Here is a 16,215-nt window from a genome sequence, read left to right on the forward strand (position 1 = left end):
GGCTCAACACCGTTGGACAGGGAAGGCTTGGACTTCTTTACTTCCGGCGAGGAAGTGTTGCGAAGTGTCGGCTTCTGTTTTCTCTTCGTTTGTGAGAAGAAACCTGTCTTCCCAGCCTCGATTGCGGGAGCTCGGTTTTTCAGGAGAGCTCCCGGAGGCTGGAGCCTTGAGGAAAGGGAATGGGCTTTGTATCCAGACGGGGGCCCAGTCCCTAACCTTGACCGGGCCGTTTTCCGTGTGTACGAGGTCAGGGTCGATTCCAAGAAATCCAGCTCCAAATCTGTACTTACTACCCTGCTTCCTTTCGGGACCAATGAAGTCTCCCGTTGGTCTGTCAGGCCCTTGGGGCTTGAAGGACAGGACCAGTTTTGACCGCTGTAATGTTTTTGACCCCTGTTCTGACTTAAGTTTGACTTAACGGTAGAGAGAAGGAGCTACTGCGTCTGGACTAGTTAGTAAGTCTTACCCTATTATTTATATGAAATTTAATGTTCTTCACCAGTAAAATTGTGTTAGTTGGGCCTGATGTCAGATTTTTGTGGTTCTCGTTTACATTTTTTAAATGTTGGAAATACTGTCTGTTAATATTTTAGGGGTGGAGTGACAGCTGCCTTGTAGTTCATATCTTAAGTGAGTTACTCTGTTGAGTGGTCATCTTTAGTGTAAGTGACTGCTTTGTCACCTCTTTGCTAATAATTTCCAATATGTCAGTAGGTTGCACACTAATGAACGTGTCCTTCAGAAGATCTTAAAAGAACAGAACACATTTTATCAGTGTAAAACAGCTAAACTGGAAAGACATCCCTCTGAGTTTGGAATGATAATGACAGAATCTGGGGAAGTTATAGACTTGGACCCTCCGGCTGAGACTTCACAAGAGCAGGGGGACCTACTAATAGTGAAGGTGGAAGAAGAAGACTGCACCTGGATGCAGGAGTACAACCCACCAGTGTTTGAGACTTTTTACCAACGCTTCAAGCACTTTCAGTACCATGAGGCATCAGGCCCCCGGGAAGCACTCAGCCAGCTCCGAGTGCTCTGCTGTGAGTGGCTGAGGCCTGAGCTGCACACCAAGGAGCAGATCCTGGAGCTGCTGGTGCTGGAGCAGTTCCTGACCATCCTTCCTGAAGAGTTCCAGACTTGGGTGAGAGAGCATCACCCGGAAAATGGAGAAGAAGCTGTGGCTGTGGTAGAAAGTATACAGAGGGAACTAGAGGAACGCAGACAACAGGTGAGTGTAAGAGGAGACATTAGAACAATGAGGAAGGAGAGGAAGAGAGTTAAGGAGCTGCTGAGCAGGGGTGAGATCCTTAGCACTCTGGTGCTTCATTCATATTCTTTTGTTCTCCTGGGATTAGGTACACTGTGGAGATTTCCTGCCACCCCAGCAAAGAGAAGCAGTATCCAGTGTGTTAACCTGGAGAAGACAATCTGCGATTTTATTTATTTTTAAAATTACTGTATTTATTTTTTGAGTGACATGATACAAAATTGAAAAGGTACATAAGGTTGTAATGAAAAGTAAGTTCTCCTCCCACCCCTTGTTCTCCAGATGCTTAGTTCTTCTCACCAGAGGCAGCATTTACATGATACATGCATATCCATACAGAGGTATACTGTATTCTGTATATATAAGCATATATGTGTATGACATGCTTAAAAACACAGATGTTTTGAAATCACTGCCGTACTTATGCCTCTTTCTTTGTGTGTTTTTTTAATATATATTTTTTTACTTCAGAGAGAGGAAGAGAGAGGGAGAGATAGAAACATCAGTGATGAGAGTGAATCATTGATCGGCTGCCTCCTGCATGGGGATTGAGCCTGCAACCTAGGCATGCATGTGCCCTGACTGGGAATCAAACCATGACCTCTTGGTTCATAGGATGATGCTTAACCACTGAGCCATGCTGCTGGGCTTGCTTTTTTTCTTATAGCTTAGTTTGTTTCATGTCAGTGCAAATAGAGTGACCTCACCCTGAAACTGCATTGTGTTCCATTGTATAGATGTACCATAATTGAACTCCTGTTGAAGGCCATTTAAATTGTTCCTTTAGATTCTTCCTGAATTTTAACTATAACCAACTTGCTGCATGACTATCTTTACATACATCATTAATTATAGAATGAATGCTAAGAAGTCCAGTTGTTGGCTCAGAGACCATATGAATTTGTAATATTGACAGTTATTGGTAGATTGCCCTCTATAGAAGTTATACCAATTTGTATTCCTAACAGCAATGTATGAGAGAAATTTTTTTCCTGCAGTCTGATAACACAGTGTTATCCAACTTTTTTATTATTGCCAATATGAAAGATGCAGTATTCCAATTCTGTGCAACTGTAATGCCTTTATCTTAAAGTTTTACAACAGTACATATTTTAAAGGGCTATGCCTATACCCTTTTATTGCAAATGATCTGTTTATATTATTTACTTATTAGAAAAAGTAAGGACTGTGTCTGCCATTGAATTGCAAGTGTTATTTTTCCATGTTGTTTGTCTTTGTTTATGGAGGTTTTTGCTTTTAAGGGTGTTTAAATTTTTATACCATTAGTTTAGATCTTTTAATTTACGTTTTTTGGGTTTTGTGCCATACTTAGAAAGGCCTTCTCCACTACAATATTATAAGAAACTTTTCTCATAGTTTCTTCATTTTTTATTTACACTTTTAAATGATTGGTCCATCTGGAATTCATTTTGATTTAGGGTGTTTGGTATGGTTACCACTTTATTTTATTTATTTATTTATTTATTATTTAATCCTCACCTGAAGCTATTTTTTTCCATTGCTTTTCAGAGAGAGTGGAAGGGGGGGGAGAGAGAGAGAGAGAAAGAGAAACATCGATGTGAGAGAGACACATTGATCGGTTGCCTCCCACATGTGCCCCTACTGGGGCAGGGGATTGAGCCTGCAACTGAGGTATGTGCCCTTGGCTGGAATTGAACCCGGGACCCTTCAGTCTGCTGGCCAGTGCTCTAACCACTGAGCCAAACTGGCTAGGGCTTACCACTTCATTTTTTTCCAGCTATCAGGTTGTCCCAGCAACTTGTAATCTACCTTTTCCCTCTCTGATTAAAATGCCTCTTTATTACATATCAAATTTCTGCATATATTTGGGTCCTTTTGTGGTCTCTTTATTTTATTGATCTCACTGTCTGTTCATGTATTAGTATTTTAATTATTTGAGCTCTATGAAGTGCTTCGGTATATGATAGGACTATCCTTCCTTCCAAATTATGTTTCAGTATTTTCTTATTTCTTATGACCTTTAGAATTACTTATTTTGTTTTCACTACCCCAAAAATGCTGTTAGTATTTTTGTTGATATTGCATTAAATCATATGTTAATCTAGGGAGGATCCATATCCTTATGTTGTTGACATGTACTTTCTTATTCATTTATAATGGGACCTTCTACCTTCCTGTTATTGCTATACTCTCTTAAACTTTAATTCCCTTTTTATAGCAAAGAAACAAAACTCATGTGATTATAGGTCTACAAGAGTTTGAAGCTAGTTAGAGAATTTCCCTCATTCAGACCCATTGCACTTCATTGTAAGGTACCAGTTCATTATTTTTTACCTCTGGGTCAGGGGTATTTCAATGTTCCAGAACATCCTCAGGCTCTTTAGCTGGCTTAGCTCATGCCATGAGGAAAATGGGCAGCAGAGAGAGTTGTTGCTGACCTGTAGTCAGACTGTGCAGCTCTCCTAAATGATTGTCCTACAGATGGGAATGTTCGAACCTTTCTACTGCTCCTTTCAGGACAGGAAGTAAAAGTTCATGTTGACATCTAGGTTTTTTTGTTGTTTTTTTTAATCCTCACCTGAGGATATTTTTTCCATTGCTTTTCAGAGAGAGTAGAAGGGAGGGAGAGAGAGAAAAAAAGAGAGAGAGAGAAACACTGATGTGAAAGAGAGACATTGATTGGTTGCCTCCCACCCTGACCGGGGCTGGGGAGAACCTGCAATGGAGGTATGTGCCCTTGGCTGGAATCGGACCCGGGAACCCTTCAGTCTGCAGGCCGATGCCCTAACCACTGAGCGAAATGGCTAGGGCTAGTTATTACTTTTCAAAACCAAATTTGAGACATTAATGGACAAACTTTTTCCTATTTTTTTAGTAATATTCAAAAGCATGGTTTAAAACAAAAAGCATTTTTAATAGAGGATTTACAGCAGATATTATACATTTATCTTTTTCAGTGTGATATGCAGTACATCTTTGGAAGGGACACAAAAATTATTTCTTAGTGGTAGTCAGGTTTTGAGGCCCAGAGAGGGGATTTCCCATGGGCCTCCATAGTATACTTTGTTTGCCTTTCTCTCTGCCTGCTTCCTGTATCCCTGACATTTTTCCTCAACTTTATCTCCAGGCAGTTCTTGTCTCTGCAAACCTTTTCCCAGGCTTTATCCTTACCCTTTCTCCTTGGTTTCTCCTTCTTAGTCTCAGGGGACATCAAGGGCTGCTTTGGTTCTTTGGTGCCCTGCGACATACTTGGCATCATCTTAACTCTGTTATGAGCAGGTCAACAAGGACGCAAACTTTCATACAGAATGTTTGCCACAGCTGTTTTGCAGCTGCTTCTTAATGTAACTCCTATGCCACATTTTGCCAGTACTAGGAGAGTTAAAAATCTAGTGTTCTGAAACCATAAGGGAGGGAAAGGGGAGTGGTGATTCTATCTCAATGCAAGGTCTTATTACCTGCTAGGCTGCCACTGAGCTAGAACCTTCCAGAATAGGCAGATTCTAGAGACTGGTTGTGGCAGAGTGATTGTGTGTACCCTAGGGTTGAGCAAGAGCCAAGAACAGAAAGACAGGTCTTGTGGCACGCTGGACATGAACTAGGTCCAGTCTTGGTGTTGGTCTGCTGGAGAGCCAGGTGTGACTTGCTGAGTCCTACAATTGACCTTTCCAAACTCCTTTCTCACCTTTCTTCCCTCTTCACTAAACGTGACTCACACTGGCTCACACTGACTCACACTTGGCAGTACCGAGCACCCACTTTCTGCCTGAGTCTTTGCTTATATTGTTCTCTCTGCCTGCAACACTTCTTACTTTCCTCCTAGCTGCTGCTTTAGGTGTTTATTTAAGTGACACTTCCTCAGGAACGCCTTCAGTGGCCACCCAATCTAAAGTAGATCTCATCTGATTTTTCTCATGGCACCTCCTTCTCTTTTCTAACATATAACATAGTTTGTAATTATGTATTTATTTGTGTGTTGAAATGTTGAATGGAGGTCTTCTTCATCTAGACATAAACCATGTTTATTAAGCCACTGTATAATCAGTGCCTGGCTTATGATAGACAGACATGAAATATTTAGTGAAGGAACAAATGAAAGAGTAAGGTGAACTTACTGGATTCTTTAATAGCCTTCTCGGTAATGTACTGATTGGTATGGTTGTGGTTGTTAGATTGTGGCATGTCCTGAAGTCCTTTCTCAGAAGATGGTGCCACCAGGAGCTATGCAGGAGTCCTTCAGTCACCAGCTCCTGTCTCTGGACCCCCAGCCTGAACAAGAGCCACAGAAGCCTCATCTGGAGGAAAATGGTGAGGATCTATGATTCGGTGGAACAGATGTGGCTAGTGAGTGGGCACCCTGGCTATGTGGGTAAGCAGTGTCTGTTAGAGAGCGACTTTGGGCTGGGCAGCCTGCCTGCATTCAACAGAATCTGGAGGTTGGGACAGTTTAGGGACCTAGAATTGAGTCCCTGGTATTAAGAGAGGTCAACTTACAGGCTGGCTCAGAACTGGACCACAGTTCTATTCAAAAGCTCTAATGCTTTCTAGGTACTGTTAAAAAATCTATAAAAACATAATTTTTTTCTGAGAGATTTCCAACTCTGCCTCATAGATTTTGTTTATGCTTATGTTAAAAAAGCTTTTTGGTTCCTAACTGCATTCAGTTCTGAGTGCTCATTCACCTTGAAGTCTTATTTCAAGCAGTGCTTCACCATGATCTTTAGAGCATTTGTTCTCTTTCTTTCTCTTCTTCCCTCCCTCTATTTTATGAATCTGTATTAGATATATCAAGGAAGAAAAGTAAACAGCTTATCTTATTTATAATATATGTCCACAAGTCTATAATCTCTCACCAGAAACTCTTGCTATCAGATATATTTTAGAATTCCAAATTTTTCAGACTTAGTAAGGTAATATGATTTATATACCATATATTACACTACCAACAGGATTTGAGGTGGTACTCCATAATCACGTTAATATTTCAGCAGTGAAATGTATGTGTATTTACAGTAGTCGATTAAATAAAAACTTTGAATAGCTGCACATAAGTTCTGATCAGGTTTTTTTGTCAAAGTAGTTCATGCCTAACTTTTTCACAAAGGTGAAAAAAAACACCTTTGGTATTTAGAGCTTTGGGATTTCAGAATTATGGATTAGAAATTGTGAACCTGTATTTCCTATTTGGCCCCAGGCTTTCTTTTAGCTTCCCCTTAGTGGTCAGGCCTTTCACTTAACATGTCCTATGGCTCTAATCTTTTCCAGCTTTCCTTTCACTGTGGTAATAATAACAAAAGCAGCAGCAGCTATTACTTCTACGGTGCTTACTATGTGTCAGGACCTGTTCTAAGCTTTACTTGTAGGAATTCATTTATTCTTCATTGTACCAGGAAAAGTAGTCTTCACTGTTAGCATCTGGGGCCAGTTCTATTTTTTATATTTAAGTCATTTTATGCATAATATACAGAAGAATCAAAGGATAATAATTTTAAAGAAATTTTAAAAAGAATTAAACTACTTTGTATCAGGTACATTTTGATAATAAAAACATCATAAAAAATGAAAGTACTGTCACATAATATTGTCTCTTTAGCAAAATCAATACTGTCTTTTTAGCAAAATTATATGATCCAGAATCTTGTTGCAAAATATTGCCTGATGAAGTCCTTCTTGTTGAATGACTCACTGGATGAGATTGTCACATTCCTTTTGTGAGATTAAAAGTACAGTGTTTAATATTGATTCTTGAGTGAGAAAATTTGTTTAGAATGTTATCATTTGCAGATTCATTCTAAAATTTCCCTTATACTTTGTTTTATCATTATCATTAGAGAGCTCTCTGCTCTCTGTCACTCTTCATCATCTCATTCACCTAATAATAGTGAAATGTCTTCTGCAGATTTTTTTCTCTTTGCCAGTATGGGTGGAAAATGAAAAATTTTCAACTATGTTCAATGAAAGCTAAAAGCAGGTGTCAACAGTCTTATACCTTCTTGAAGATGATGCAAAACTCTGCATAATGCATTTAATTGTTTGGGAATAGTGAAGAATGATGATGTATTTCACTACTGTGTGATCCTAAATATTCTTTATTCTCTCGTTTCTTATTATTTTAGTCGTCTGTGCTCTCATTGGGAATAATTAATGAATAATGATTAGTAAAAATGAAATAATTCCTGGGATGATGAAATAGAAAAATGTTTCATGATACAGGAAAATTAAGATCACTTAGATCCCAAATGTACTCTAAATTTATAAAATGGTCCAGTGAATCCATATAGAAATTACAAGATAGAATGAGTTTTATTCTATTTTTTTTAATAATTCTAAAATGAATTTTCTTTTTGTTTTTCAAAAGACCTCTAAAGGAACAAAAGTCATATAATTCCAGTCTTTAAACTTAGTTAAAACTGTTTAAAACAGAAATCCAAAATTCTGTCTAATAGGCCTAGTTGGTATACCAAGGGTTAATACTTACCTTAACCCAGTGGAATGAATAGGTATTGCTGTTATCCTCATGTCAGAAATTAAGAAGCTAAGGCTTAAAAAGGTTAAGTAATTTGTTCAAAGTCACAAAGCTATTAAGTGACTGCTGGTATTTTTTACCCCTCTGTATCTACACTTTTACCCCATTTCAAGCTATACTGCCTTTGCTTCACCACCAGGCCCTCCCAAGTGCAGAATCCTGTCTTCCTTAAATCATGTCATCTTCTCTCTACTTGCAGAGCCTCATCAGATCAGGCTGCTCTTTTCTTCTATTCCTAGGTGTGGCTTCTCTTTGCTGCCCTGTTATCCAGACCCTAGCCAGTTTCTTTATTACAACAAAATTACTTTGTTTTTTATTATTTTATACACTGTGGGAGGCTGCATTCCTCATGCCTTTGATAGCACTGAAGGCTGGTTTTCTGCCCCTGGGACTAGTTTGAGCTTGAGAGGGGCAAAATCATGTACTTAAAAGCTGAAGAAACAACAGGTTTCATGGGAACTTCAAAAAATAAGTGGAATTATTTAGAATGTAATTCCTATAATAATTCCAAATATAATTGGAATATAGTCTATACTCAAAATTACTGTTCAAGTATAGACTACATTTATCCCTTTCTTCAAGTCTCCTCTTTTGACTCTTCAGCCACGCTCCTGGTTTCAGACTCTGTCTCTGTTTTTGTCTTTCATCTGTAACCATTATCTCCTTGTGTCATTGCTCATTACTTCCTAGTCCTTGGACACAGGCAAGCTACATATACACATACATTTCCAGGACTGAGGAAACCATAGCAAGGTCTAAACCATCAGGTTATTTTTCAAGTTGGAGCCCACATAGACTGAGATCTGGATGCACCATGAATCTTGACAAAAAATAAGCAGAGGTGACAGCAGAGAATCAAACTGTCACCAACATCTAGAGATCAGACTCTCCAGGCACTGCGCATGGGATTCGCTCCACCTGCAAAGCACCCTGATCCTCGTCCCACCCCACCCCTCCTTCCTACAGAAAGGCTTTGCTGATGCTCCCACCTTCCACGCTCCACTCTGTAGGTGCCCCTGCCTCTCTGCTCCTACAGGGTGAACTTTAAGTATAGTATTTGTAATTTATTCTGGAAGTAGTTAAAGCTTACATGTCTGACCTCCCTGTTAGTGAAGTTTTGGAAGGCAAGAATTATTTTATCTGCCTATTCTTATAACACACTAGTAGGCCTAATAATATATACTAACTGGTTGACTATAAACCAACCACAGTAATCCCTTGAAGGGAGAGCATGTGGACTAAGGCGTTGCTAATCAAAGTGTGGTCCAAGGAGCAGCAGCACCAACACCACTTGGGAGTTTGTTAGAAATGCAAAATGTGTGGGCTACCGCAGATGTACTAAGCCAGAATCTGCCCTATGCCAAGACCCCCAGGTGATTTGTTTGCACAAAGCCTGAGAAGCCCTGGGCTCTAGGCAGTGCTTCAGATCCATGGAAGCTGTGAGACTGGTTATTCTTTGAGATGATTAGGTTCGATCTTGGCAGAGCAGAGTGCATCCTAATAGGGGAATGACACAATCTAAATTCAGCAGCAGGGAATAGCCTGACCAAAGCAGGGAGTCTAGTTTTTTGGGTAGAAAGTTTAATATAGGGTAGGTGTGGGAGGGGCCGGAATACTTAGGGTCTTGAGAGCCAAGCAGAAGAATTTGGCCTTGATGTGGCAGGGCACCATTGTAGATTCTTGACCAAAAGTGGAATATGGTGGCAGTTGGAGCTGGGCAAAGATATTCTCACTGACACCTCTTTTTCTTCCCCCTCAGCCCTTCCTGCTCTCCAGGTCTCTTCCCTTCCCCTGAAGGACAGCCAGGAGATGACAGCCTCACTTCGCTCAGCTGGGTCCCAGGTGAGCTGGTGTCCCTGTGCCTGCAATGAGGACCCATGTCCATTCTTGGAGAAGTGGCTGCCTTAATCCTGAAACTTTATCAGGAGTTCTGTCTCTTTATCTAGAGACCAGGCCCACCTTGGATTCAAACTTTTGGGTTAATGTCTTTTTCTGTTCTACCCAGTACTCCCTCATCCTCTTTGAAGTATAGTTCCTCTTATTTCTTTCTTTAATGCTTGCAGTTCTTTCCCTCACTCCAAATTTGAACACAGGGAATGGGAATTTAGTGGAGATCTCATGTTTCAGAAGTTGGTGAAAATTGAAGATGTGGCTGATGTGGCTGTTTCCTTCATCCTGGAGGAATGGGGACATTTGGACCAGTCCCAGAAGTCTCTCTATAGGGATGACAGGAAGGAGAATTATGAGAGTATTACCTCAATGGGTAAGACTTATTTTGTATACATGGATTAAGACATCTTAATTTTGTTATCTTACAAAGAATATTTCTAGTACATCTTATAAAAGCATGTATGTTTTAATTGCTGACATAGCTTTTTTCCCCCTTTCTGTGAAAGAGTAAATCAACCTTTTCCCCTTTATTCAGCTTATTTTGATTATTTCCATCATAGTAAGGGTATGACTGAAGACTGATAATGCTTGGGGGATAGTATTTGCAAAATACTGTCTTTTACTGCTTTAAAATGAAAGAGCTTAAAACTAACATGTTTGGATTTTAACAAATTATACTAGTTATTGTATTCTATTCCTTGACAGATTGAATAATTCTTAACTGAATAATTCTCATTTCTGAAAGCATCTCAGATTTTGCTAAATAACTTTATTATAATAGTTATTATAATATCTCAGTGGCATTCATTATTTTCCTTTCTTCTAATTCATGGATGGCTAGTTGTTTACTCTGTTACCATTTTCAAATCACTGGTACCTATTTTATGATGTTTGCCCTATTGGCATCTACATTTTAAATGTAATATCCCTTTTTTTAAAAATCTTATTTTTCATTCTATTTACTTTTTTCTTTTCTTTGTCATATCCCTTCTTGAATTTTGCACCACAAATGAGATTTTGAAACTATTTCTAACTAAGCTATGATCCTGAAAACTAATATTTGATTGTGCTATCTGGAGCAATTATAAAAATTTCAGCACTGTGGCAAACATCTTGGAGCTTACAGCTTTTAGCTTCTTTTGAATGAATGAATTTTTTTTTTATAAATATGTTTTTATTCAGAGAGAGGAAAGGAGAGAGAGAGAGATAGAAACACCAATGATGAGACAGTCACTGATCGGCCGCCTCCTGCACGCCCCCGACTGGGGATCGAGCCCGCAACCCGGGCATGTGCCCTGACCAGGAATCGAACCCCAGTCGCCTGGATCCTAGGTTGACGCTCAACTGCTGCGCCACGCCCGGCCGGGCGGGAATATCATCTTCATTAAACAGAATGACTGCTCTCCCAGTCTCATGTGTTTGAACCTTTCTTGCTAGCTCTTTTTTCCTTAACTTGTCTTAGTTTCCTGCTAAAATATTCTTTATCCCAACATGAGCACATGGCTTTGTTAAAATGACTTCTACAAAGTCATGTTTTCTTGGTGGTTTTATATAACTATTCTATGTCCCTTAGTTATTTTCTTTCTTCTAACACAGGAAATAGCTAAATTTTACATTTTTCTTCTATTATTTTAGATTATGAGTCAAAGAATGACAATATGGAACTCATAGTAAAGCAGATTTCTGATGAGGCCAAGTCACACTGGATAACATCAGAAAACACTGAAAGAAATGTTCCCCCAAATCAAGAGTTTGGAGAAGTTAATGACCTTCATGGCATGGTAGAAAGGTGGCAGGTAAACCCCAGTGTGGGGAAGTCAAGGCAGAACCCTTCCCAGAAAAGAGATCTTGGTGCCATCACAGACATTAACCGTAAGCAAAACACAAATGCTGAGAGAGGTCACAAATGTAATGATTGTGGTAAATTTTTCCTTCAAGCCTCAAACTTTATTCAGCATCGGCGAATCCATACTGGAGAAAAACCATTTAAGTGTGGTGAATGTGGGAAAAGCTATAATCAGCGTGTGCATCTTACTCAGCATCAGCGAGTCCACACTGGTGAGAAACCCTATAAATGTCAAGTGTGCGGAAAAGCCTTTCGGGTGAGCTCCCACCTTGTCCAGCATCACAGTGTGCACAGTGGAGAGAAGCCCTACGGATGTACCGAATGTGGGAAAAACTTTGGTCGGCACTCCCATCTGATTGAGCACCTGAAGCGCCACTTCAGAGAGAAATCCCAAAGATGTATGTGTGAAAAGTTTGTATCGGAGAATAAATGGAGGCAAAAGATTTTTTATTAGCTTAGAACAGATGGGTTGTGATAATGGGAGCAGTAGGAAGGGGCAAAGATTACAGTCTTTTATTATTTATACTTTGTCAAATGAGTAGGAAAAACCCTATGCCCTTTCTACTACCTTCATAACTTCCTTTTCCCGGAAGTACTTGCTTTCAGCTGTTTTCTTTCATTAATTCCATATTTTAAATAATTCTGTTGCTTTACTCATCAATTTTAGACATTATCTATTGACTTTCTGTTGTAGTAAATGAGGAGTTGGGCTCTCTTTCTTCCTTCCCCTTTTCAACTTTTTCCAATTTAGTTATCCCACTTATTTTATTTTAAAATGATAGACAAGAAGTTTGGAGGAAAGAAATTGGGAGGGGAAAAAATCCCACATAATCCCACCATCCTAACTAATAGAACTATTACTATGTAGTGTATTTCCTTCTATTGTTTTTCATAGGCTATTTTTATAAAGTTTTACTCATAGGGCACAATTAAACACCCAGCATACACATTTTCCAGTGTTGCGTGACCTTCCTGTTAGTTTTGATAATCTGCCATTGTGTGGAGACGACATAATTTACTCAGGTGTTCCCCACTTGAACTAAAATTTTCACTTTTGTCTTGATAACTGTGCTTATGCCTTTTTTTGTGTTTAGGATTATTTTCTCATAATAGAGGCCCAGAAGTGGCATTAGTGGATGAAAGGCCTAAAACATCTTATGGATCTTGATACATATTGCTCAAGTGCTTTTTATTATTTATTTATTTATTATTTTAGAGAGAGAGGTAAGGAGAGGGAGAGAGAAAAACATCAGTGTGAGAGAAACATTGATCAGTTGCCTCCCATACACACCCCAACTGGGGGGGATCAAACCTGTAGTCTGGGTATGTGCCCTGACCAGGAATCGACCCATGACCCTTCAGTGCATGGGACAGTGCTCCAACAAACTGCGCCACACCGGCCAGGGCTAAATTGCTTTTTAAAACAGTTACACCACATATAAGATTATCAGTTATATTAAATTCCTTCTGGGGTTATCAAAATTTTTTTTAACAAATTGAGTAAGCAGAAGAGAATTCCTTGCTGTTTTTATTTTCATTAATGTGGTTACAAATATGGTTGAATAACTGTCCTATTTGTTTACTTACTTTCTTATCTAAAGTGAATTATAAAAGGATGAGATTACCGTAAACTGTGCTGTTCCGAAAACTCCAAGACTGGCTAAAGTATTTATTTTAAAATTATTCCTTTGATGTCCTCAAGCCCAGCTACTTGTCATTCACATTAACAGTCACTGCCACCTCTTCTGTCATGGAATAGAAGTTTATGTAGTTCATAGTGTCTTTTTTTTTTTTTAAATCCTCACCTAAAGATATGTTTTTCATTGATTCCAAAGAGAGAGAGGAAGGGAGAGAGAGAGAGAAAGAAACACTGACGTAAGAGAGAAACATCAACCAGTTGCCTCCTATACTCGCCGCAACTGGGGATCGAACCCAAAACCTGGGTATGTGCCCTAACTGGGAATAGAACCCATGACTCTTCTGTGCACAGGACAGTGCTCCAACTAACTGAGCCTCACTGGCCAGGGCAGTTCATAGTGTCTTGAAAGTTCTGGGTTGGGCTGAGTTATCTCCTCAGCCAGTTCTATCCCATTCTAGTTGGTGACTGCCTCACTGGGGAAATCCATCCAATAGGTCTCTGGTCTTAGAAAGCAATTGCTTTAAAATAGTGTCTTTATCTTCCCTGCAATTGTTCTTATGACTGGTTTTCTAGTTAATACTCACCTACCTCCCCCCATTTTTTTTTTTTTTTTTGATCAAAGGAGGGATACTTTGTACGCTCAACCCTATTTATTGAGAGCCTCTAGTGCTGGGTGCTTGGGATACAGCAGTAAACAGAACGGATGCAGTTCATGCCCTCGTGGAGCTGATGGTCTGGTGGGAGTAGCAGACATGAAAGGTGATGAGCATTTCCAAAGGAGATATATCAGGTGCTTTGGGAGGGAAACTGAAGCTAGAGTGTTGGCTAAGGGTGAAGAGAGCAGAGATTGATATATTACCTACCCTCCTGACAATATGTTATACGGGCTCATTTCTCCTTTTCCTTAGCTCCTAATCAGGTATTCTAACTCCATATCCCCTTCCTAACCCTTTGCTTTTCATTCTTCCAGTTTTTGTCAGTTCTTACCGTCTAATTTGTGTATTTTTGTTCTGTCTCATTCTGTCTGCCTACCTCATGTTCGGGTCATTACCCCTTCCACATTTTCTGCCTCCTCTCCCGTTTCAGAATTCTTGTCTCTTCTTACCATATAATAAAAGTGTTTTGCTGATTCCTGTGACTGCCTAACTTCAACTATTCTTACTACCCTTCTTAGTAAGCCTCTTCTTTGTGTTGTTCTTTTCACTGGACAATACCAGAAGGTTCTTTTTATTCCTGTTGGCATCAAGTACATACATGCATCCCCTTTGTTACTCCTATTACATCATATTTTCATTTGATTATCCTCTTTTTCCTGACAGTTTATTTTTCTTCTGTAAAAGAACTGATGACATTGGCATTTCCTCTTTATTTTTCAGGCAGTGACAAAAGAAGTAAGAATACAAAATTGAATGTTAAGAAGAAAATTTCAGAATTTTCAGAAGCAGACATGGAACTATCTGGAAGAACCCCAAAAAATGTTTCTCAAGTTCAAGATTTTGGAGAAGGCAAGTTGGATAGAAAGCAGGGAATTCCCATGAAAGAGATACTAGGACAACCCTCTTCAAAGAGGATAAATTTCAGTGAAGTCACCTATGTCCACAAAAAATCCTCCACAGGAGAGAGACCACATAAATGTAATGAATGTGGAAAAAGCTTTATTCAGAGCGCCCATCTTATTCAACATCAGCGAATACACACTGGGGAGAAACCATTTAGGTGTGATGAGTGTGGGAAAAGCTATAATCAGCGTGTACACCTAACTCAACATCAGCGAGTCCACACTGGTGAAAAACCCTATACCTGTCATTTATGTGGGAAAGCATTTAGAGTGAGGTCCCATCTTGTTCAGCATCAGAGTGTGCACAGTGGGGAGAGACCCTTTAAGTGTAATGAGTGTGGGAAGGGCTTTGGGAGGCGTTCACACCTTGCTGGGCATCTGAGACTTCATTCTAGAGAGAAGTCCCATCAGTGTCATGAATGTGGAGAAATCTTTTTTCAGTATGTTAGCCTCATTGAACATCAGGTGCTGCACATGGGTCAGAAAAATGAAAAAAATAGTATTTGTGAGGAAGCATATAGTTGGAATTTAACAGTGATTGAAGATAAGAAGATTGAGTTACAAGAGCCTCCGTATAAGTGTGATATATGTGGCAAAGCCTTTAATTACAGTTCTGACCTTATTCAGCATTACAGAACTCATACTGCAGAGAAAACCTGTAAATGTGATACTTGTAGAGAAAACGTTGGCCAGTGTTCCCACATAAAACGTCAGAAAACCTACTCCAACATGAAATCCCATCAATGCAATGAATGTGGCAGAGGCTTCACTCTGAAGTCACATCTTAATCAACATCAGAGAATCCATACTGGTGAGAAACCCTTTCAATGTAAAGAATGTGGAATGAGTTTCAGTTGGAGTTGTAGCCTCTTCAAACATCTGAGAAGTCATGAGAGGACAGATTCCATAAATACCTTAAGTGTGTAGATGTTTCTGTTGTAGCACAGCTCTTACTCAATTTAGAGAAGCCTTCCTGAAGAGAAACCCTACTCCTATAATGAATGTAGTAAAAACTTCGAGCAATTTCTCCAGCTTAACCATCAAACCTAGATATGTTGAAATCCTTCAGTTAGAATTTAGGAACACTGGAGAACAAGAGATAATGTGTTTCTTTTCCCAAGGAGAAATGCTTTCATTAGCATCTTCATGCTTGAGAATGTAGACAAGAGAACCCATGGATATGTTGGGTGAAGGAAAGAAAACCTTCAGATGGCACTTATTCTTCAGTTGAATCTCAGAACATTGACACTGAGAAAAGCCTCATGAGTACAGTAGAAATAACCTTTATTTGTAGTTTCTGTCTTGTTTGACAGCTTATCTATTCAGGGAAGACTATAAGTAAAGAAAGAGAACTCTTCAGCATGATACCCGTTTTGGTACCTCAGCAGTGAACCTTCCCTAGAAATGATTATCTTAGCCAATAGAAGGCTCCAGTCATTTTTTCCCCCATCATAAGTATTAAATCCTTTGAAAAAATTGATTTAAGGTATTTATATTTTGGCAA

General features: G+C 39.4%; 1 protein-coding gene and 1 non-coding gene across 5 annotated transcripts in view; one reads left to right on the top strand and one right to left on the bottom strand.

Annotated features, from left to right (window-relative positions):
* Positions 1-16,191, top strand: ZKSCAN5 (zinc finger with KRAB and SCAN domains 5). 4 transcript variants are annotated; one of them, XM_087815539.1, is made up of 7 exons: positions 1-455; positions 712-1,231; positions 5,425-5,560; positions 9,538-9,620; positions 9,906-10,041; positions 11,304-11,912; positions 14,530-16,191. In XM_087815539.1, the coding sequence occupies exons 2-7, from the start codon at positions 818-820 to the stop codon at positions 15,636-15,638; spliced, it is 2,487 nt and encodes an 828-aa protein (XP_087671665.1). In that variant the 5' UTR covers positions 1-455; positions 712-817; the 3' UTR covers positions 15,639-16,191. The 4 variants fall into 4 exon arrangements, with proteins under 4 accessions (XP_087671665.1, XP_087671668.1, XP_087671666.1 ...); XM_087815542.1 differs by having other exon boundaries at positions 9,909-10,041; XM_087815540.1 differs by having other exon boundaries at positions 715-1,231.
* The window catches only part of ZBED8L (ZBED8 like), a 19,777-nt gene continuing 13,116 nt past the window's right edge, over positions 9,555-16,215 (bottom strand). The window contains exon 4 of the transcript XR_015714263.1: positions 9,555-9,994. This is a non-coding gene — a transcript (ZBED8 like). The remainder of the gene's footprint in view (positions 9,995-16,215) is intronic.

The sequence above is a fragment of the Miniopterus natalensis genome, chromosome 3 (assembly GCF_054644295.1).
Source record: "Miniopterus natalensis isolate mMinNat1 chromosome 3, mMinNat1.hap1, whole genome shotgun sequence".
NCBI classification, from domain to species: domain Eukaryota; kingdom Metazoa; phylum Chordata; class Mammalia; order Chiroptera; family Miniopteridae; genus Miniopterus; species Miniopterus natalensis.

Bases quoted from the DNA above. Each gene is read 5' to 3' on its own strand.
- ZKSCAN5 (XM_087815539.1), top strand. From the start codon at position 818: ATGATAATGACAGAATCTGGGGAAGTTATAGACTTGGACCCTCCGGCT. The intron at 5,561-9,537 runs GTGAGGATCTAT...CTTCCCCCTCAG, and splicing joins GCCTCATCTGGAGGAAAATG to CCCTTCCTGCTCTCCAGGTC. The intron at 11,913-14,529 runs GTATGTGTGAAA...TTTATTTTTCAG, and splicing joins CAGAGAGAAATCCCAAAGAT to GCAGTGACAAAAGAAGTAAG.